The 6,456-nt window shown below is 46.4% G+C and overlaps 1 protein-coding gene across 1 annotated transcript in view; it reads right to left on the bottom strand.

Annotated features, from left to right (window-relative positions):
• Nucleotides 1-390: 390 nt before the first annotated feature.
• EIF3C (eukaryotic translation initiation factor 3, subunit C) overlaps nucleotides 391-6,456 on the bottom strand; it is a 17,227-nt gene continuing 11,161 nt past the window's right edge. Inside the window, exons 14-20 of the mRNA XM_006896625.1 lie at nucleotides 6,362-6,454; nucleotides 2,978-3,341; nucleotides 1,157-1,316; nucleotides 1,004-1,069; nucleotides 828-915; nucleotides 569-731; nucleotides 391-473 (exon numbers count right to left, since the gene is read on the bottom strand). Of these exons, the coding sequence (XP_006896687.1) occupies nucleotides 391-473; nucleotides 569-731; nucleotides 828-915; nucleotides 1,004-1,069; nucleotides 1,157-1,316; nucleotides 2,978-3,341; nucleotides 6,362-6,454 (1,017 nt within the window). The remainder of the gene's footprint in view (nucleotides 474-568; nucleotides 732-827; nucleotides 916-1,003; nucleotides 1,070-1,156; nucleotides 1,317-2,977; nucleotides 3,342-6,361; nucleotides 6,455-6,456) is intronic.

Raw genomic sequence — 6,456 nt, 5'->3', positions numbered from 1 at the left:
TAATTATAGGAGCTGCACTGTCATGGATGGGGAGAGATGGTCTACATTAACTCAAGGACCCGCAGGGTCCCACCCTCACTGCCATCGTTACGCCTTCCCTGACATTCATCCCTCAAGTCACCTCCTAGTCAAATACTTTTTTTCCCCCATAAGTGTTAAAACTTACCACTCACTATTACAATATTATGTAACATGTCAAAGAGCACTGAGTATTTTGAAATGTCATTTCTCACTACCTTTGGCATGTTATGTGGCAAAAGTTTAGCAAATAAATGAGTCTATCACACTTTTGGAGATACAGAGTGTAAATCAGAGCCATTTAAATAGACCTTTAATGACGGGGTCTGGTTTAGGACTCGTCTGCTTAGGCCAGAGACAGAAGCAGAGATATCAATAGGTGGTCTGTGACTGCTGCTGGCGGTAGCCTCCACGGCGCATGTAGCCTTCGTTTTTGCGGTAGCCATCCTTCTGATCTGTAGGCGAGGAGGAGGTGTTGGTCCCAGAGGGGAGAGGTGGTACCAGGGGAACAACAGTGGGGGCTCCAGGACCTTGGAATGGAACCACTCACCTCGGAAGTAGCCACCATAGGTACCCTGCTTGTGGTCAAACACTCGCTCGTTGTTCTCCACCAGACTGCCCAGCTTCTCGGCCAGCTGCAGCGCCAGGTTCTGCTGTGCAGTGGGCTCGGTGCGGTGCATCACTACCGTCTGTGTTGGTTGGTCCAGGGAGGCCTGACGGGGCGAGGCAGAGGAACATGATGCAGACTGGACTTCACCATCCACCTTCTCCAGGACTCTACCTGCCCACTCACCATCGCTGGCTCTTACCATCAGCTCCTCGTTAATGATCATCTTGCTGATGATGGAGTGCACTGTGGGCAGGTCCAGCTCAAACATGTCAGACAGCGTCTCCATGCTGGAGAGGGAGGAGGAAGAGAGCAGAGATTAACCAGGAGTCTCAGGCACAAAGCTGAGTCCTTCTTCCTTCCCAAAGCCCATCCTACCTGATGGAGTCGTAGACACTGCTGTAGGTGAAGAGGTAGGTACGAAGTGACTCCTCCTGGATCTTCCTGTTGGGAGAGTGAAAGGAGGTTTTCAGGAGGAGAGACCAGTCCCCGTTTCCTGTCCCACCTGCTCTGGCCTCCTCCCCTGCTCACCTAACCAACATGGTGCGGACTTTGTCAGCCTCGGGGAAGAGGTCCCACACTTTGCCGTTCATCTTCTCATTGATGATAAAGCTGTGGCAGGTCTTCCAGTCTCCCATCTTCATGGCCTTGGAGGCGGCAACCACGTGCTCCCTCATTGACTCGGGGGGACCTGAAAGATGGGCAATGAGGCAGGGCCTTGGAAACCTGGGGCCACAGATCCATGTACTTATTACAGCAGCATCAGATGATCAAGACGAGGCTTTCCAGTTGGTTCCTAACTGCAGGCTCTAAGTCACTCTAAATCCAGGCACAACCTGTGCAAGAAAGTGCAGTCTCTGAGATCAGGAACACACAGCAGGAGCTGAGAAATGTGCACTTGCGGGCCCCAGGTAGGAACAGCACGCACAACAGCACACAGATCAGGCCAAACAGAAACACAAATAAGGCCAGCTACAAGCAAAAGCAGGACCATTTCAGGCTTTAGTTTTCCCATTTGGAAGAAGTAAAGCTAGATGTTTACACCAGACAAACAACACGACAGCTCTGCAGATAAACTAGCTCTTGGTCCCACTGCGTGAAATAACAGAAAGAGGTCAGAACTGGAAAAACCAGAGAACTCTGCCTCAAAACTGCAACTTCGGCCCTGTTGGAAGGCAGGTCCAGGGACGCCAGAGTCACCGAAATTTGAAGAGATGCTGGAAATATAGATTTTCATGGAAAATTTTTCAAATGAAACAAAAGAAAATCTAATCATGTGAGCCAAACAAAATTCACCTGAGGGACACTCATATATGACTGGTCCATGTCAGAACACAACCAATGGAGGACAATTCTACAATGGGACCTGGCGGGGGGCAGTAAACCTGCCTCATTTATATAAGCTCACAAGTACTTCCATGGACCAAACACAAAGGAAGGGCACAATTCAAAGTCCTTTCCTAGTGAAATCACCAATCACCTAACAGATCAAACCTACACCAAATCTAAACTTATCACCAAACCTACAGATGTTCAGGTCTTTCAGAAAAATAGTATCAAAAGGGCAAATGTTAGCAAGAGGACCATGTTCTCCTTTGTTTGGTTAAGTCAGGCGACAGTGGGGCCTCATCCATTTCTCCTTCCTAAGATACCTCTTTGTCTGGAAGGTTGCGGGGGAACCAATGTTAGATTCCAGGTCTACTGTAGTTGATGTGGCTGGGATATAACGCATATGAGAGGAAAGGTAAAAAGAGGAGGACACAGAACAGTAGTGGAATGAGCCTGGGTCATCTGCTTAACTGCTCAGAGCCAAAGTTTCCTCATCAGAACAAAGAGGTTAATAAGAACACTTACTCACAGGGCTATTAATATATAGAGAGGGTAAATGAATTATTTGTAACACACACTGAGCAGTGCCAGGCAAGAATAAGTTTATATTAAGTAAAAACAATGTTGGGATCAGACCACTTTATTCTGTAGGCAACAAAGCACTTCTGAAGATGTCGGGGAGCTGTCTATAATCTTAAACCTAACACTGACAAACAGAGACTGACAGGAAGAATGAAGAGAAGGAAAGTTGAATGTGGAGTGTCTCTACAGTCTAAGACAAGTACACTGCTGAGTTAAGGTACCTTTAGATTATACATGAGGTGGTCATTAAGTCAAACTTGGTCATCTGGTGGAGAAACTATTCCCTTTAACTTTTCTTTAAACATGTTGCCACACACTTTTTAAATTGACAACTGTGCTTTGAAACACATTCGCCGTCATTTGCGGCAAAGTGTTAAAGGAATCGAGAAACAAGCAAACAAAATTGGTGGCACTGCAGCCCAGAGTCAGTCCCACACTCACCCAGCAAGGGCTGTCGCTCGCCCACCCGCAGCTGGTGGTGGAACTGCTTGCTGATCATGCGCCGGGGGGCATCAGTCTCGTGGGCGGCCATGTAGGGGATCTCCAGGAGCATGGCCGACACCAGATAGACACACTCCAGCAGTTCCAGGTTGATGTGTAAGTGGAAGGGCACCTGCCGGCGCCGCTCCACCTTCTCCTGTTCCTGGTTGCGTTCCTGAAGGCTCCGGAGCAGTAGACCTTGGCCCAGCAGCTCCTTGGCCCGGCCACTTGACTGGATGTCCAGCAGGGCATTATGAGCATCCTTAGTCAGGCCTTGGCGGAAGGCACAGATGCCCAGCTGCACCATGGTGCGGTTGTACAGGATCTGAGGACAAGAGGGCAAAGTGGTGAGAGACAACTCCACCAATATACACCGGGCACCTTTTATGTTCAGCAGCAGCTTATGTACTAGAGAAGAAAACAGCCATTGCTGCCCTCCATAGAAAGCAACGGGAGGACGATGGGCAATCTCCTGTGTGAGTCCCGCCTCTGGAAGCCTGCTGGAGGGTCAGCTGTGAATTGGTTCCAACTTGGCAGCAATACACAACAAGAAGAAAATGTTATTTAAGGAGAAACTATGGACTATGAATACAAGATGTTTTTCAGGTATATACCTGAGGATGGGTGGAATCTCCCATTAAGATTTACAGTCTCAGAAACCTGACGGAGGGTTGTTACGAGGCAGAATGACTCGATGACTGTGCGTGAGTGACTCGTAAAACTAGTTATTTAAGTTAGAGAAAGGAAGACAATAAAACAAGGGAGTTAGGAACAGAGTTAAATGGTAGAGGTGGCGTAGTAGCTCGCCATTTTATACAGAAATGTTCGAGTACTGAACTAAAGAAAGAGACCAATTCCTGCATATGTATGAAAGGAAAAGAATATTCTAGAAAAAAGAAAGATAAAAGTGTGTGGAAGAATTGGTCCAGGTATATCCCAGGAACAAAAGGGTCAACGTGGCTAGAACTGAGCTAACAAATGATCAAAAGACAGAGCCAATAGGAACATATGGAGTCAAATAACTCAGATATAAAGGGACAAAAACTGTATGATTCCATTTAAAGCAAGGATCTAGAAGAGGCAATGTCCAGAGCTGAAAGCTTGTTAGTGGCTCAGAGAGAGAAAGGGGTGGAAGGAATGGAAGCTATTGCCAAGGGGTACTGAGTCTGTGTCTAAAAATAAGTAAGTGAAGAATGCAGTTAGAGGATAGTGCACGCAGTTACTATCACTGAACACTTAAAAAGGGTTAAAACAGCAGCAGAGGCAGATGGAAACTCAAGAATCAGGACCCAACAGGGCTGCAAGGATCACTGCTGACACAGAACACACCCTGATCCTTTACCATGAAATCAGAAGCCATAAAGTTCTCCCAACTTTATTTTTGACATTTTAAACAGGATTCTGTGGGATAGGCAGACTAGCAGTCTGGGTTCAAACAAGTTACTCCTGACACTGTCACAGGACCCAGGTAGACGTGCCGCGTAGCTGCTGGCTATGTGCGCACCGAGTTCAAGGAACATCCAGACGTGACATGAGTAAGAGTTGACGTGTCACGCCAAGACACACGTCACAGCACAGATGAGAACATGACCAGGTGGGCCAGGCACTCTACACCACACTGACTTAATTAAATAGACACACACAGTCCATTTTCATTTCTTAGGACTGGAAATTATCTGTGTGGTGCAAGTTATATATACCTCATTAACTCCATTTTTAAGAGTTTAGGCTTAAAGTAACTTTGAAGTGACTGTTTTATTTACATATTTACTTAATGTATGATGAGTGGGTGACACTTCATTTAGCAAAGAAATAGGATTTACTAGTACAAATGGAAGTGTAAGGAAAAAATGTTAGCCAAGGCACAGACTGTATGGAGATAGGGTAAAAATTGACAGTGTATAGGTACAATGTCTAAAATGTCAGAAATACTAGAAAAACTAGAAGTTTTACAATTAAAAAGCTCTCACGAGGGAGCTCTGGTGGCCTAGTGGCAAGAAGCTGCACTCCAATCCCAAAGGAAAGGCGTGCAGTTCAAATCCACCAGATGCTCCACTGGAGGAAGGGCAATCTCCTCCTGTGCCAGTTGGATCTGATTTGAAGGTACACAACAACAACCACCACCACAACAACTAAACAAACCAATCAATCAATCAATCAATCTCATGTACAGAGTCTCAACTTTAAAAACTGAGCCGTACAAGACCAAGCTATAGGCCAATGTATCCAGACAAGGCACATCTGGGAACAATGGACTAATAACCCTCCATTTCTTGGACATTCACTGAACTGAGTTAGTTTCTGCACCTGTAAACCAAACTGCTCGTATAAAGATGGAATTAATCCATGCACAAGAAAGTGCCCCTCAAACTGCAGTAATTAAGTGAAAACATCCACAGAGTTTTGTAAAATCAGATGGTCAGAGAAGCACCTCAGTCAAAGGAGCACCTCCTGAAAGGCAAAAACCTCACCAACTCGAGCACCCTAGTGCCACACAGTGTGCTCCGCATGTCAGCATCCAAACAAAAACCCTAATGCCAGCAAGTGGAGAGCTGTGAATCCTCACTGGAAAAAGTCATTCAGTAAACAGCTGCTTGGATGATTCAGTAACAACTGCATTCAAAGGAGACTCCTGACAGCAAGAGCTGTATGTACCACATGCCACACCACAGTTCTAAGGGCTCTGTTCCCGTCGTCAGTTGCCTTCATTTCTGTCCTGGCTGGTGGCAACCTTATTTATAAGAAAAAGGACATTCCCCCAGTCCTGCATCACCCTCACAATTGTTGGTAAGTTTCATCTATTGTTACAGCTCAGCAATACTTTGGACTCACAGCATTCTTAAGAGAGGTAAATCACCACCACCTTTTTTTAAGTGAGAAAACAGAAGATGCAGCCTCTCTCCTGAGCCTGTGCTCCTCTCAGCTCTCATGCTGCACTCAACAAATCGGAGGGCTTCTAATCTTATCCCTCAACAAGACCAGCTGTCCCACTATCAAGTCCCAACAGGCCACACTGGAGTGTCTGCTTTTCCTGTGAATTCAACAGCTTCTAGAAGACAATAGAACTTGTCCAAATTTTCATACCCAGATGAGCTCACAATGCTCCATAAGAGGTGTACAGTAGTACAGTAAAGTTGGCTGAATCAAACACCGCCAGTACAGTATAAAGTATGAGTTAAGATGCAAGACATACAGAGAATGCTGGCACTTGGGAAAGATCAAGTCTCTACTTAAACCTGTATCGGCCAGACAGGTGACTATCCTGGTCAAACTGGTTTGCCCAAAGAAAGGCTCGGAGCTCAGCATCTCGCTCTTCACCATTCGCAGAGGCTCTTCCCACCTTACCTGAACTGGTGGATCGGCATGCTGGATGTTATCTTGTAGGTGGCTCATGAGCATGAGATCCCGGGCCTGGTACCAGCGGGAGTGCAGGGCGTGAT

Source organism: Elephantulus edwardii, unplaced genomic scaffold, assembly GCF_000299155.1.
Source record: "Elephantulus edwardii isolate Elephantulus edwardi_28Jun2011 unplaced genomic scaffold, EleEdw1.0 scaffold00186, whole genome shotgun sequence".
Taxonomy (NCBI): Eukaryota; Metazoa; Chordata; class Mammalia; order Macroscelidea; family Macroscelididae; genus Elephantulus; species Elephantulus edwardii.
Note: the sequence above shows the minus strand (reverse complement) of the source record. Positions and strands in the feature narration are given on the sequence as shown.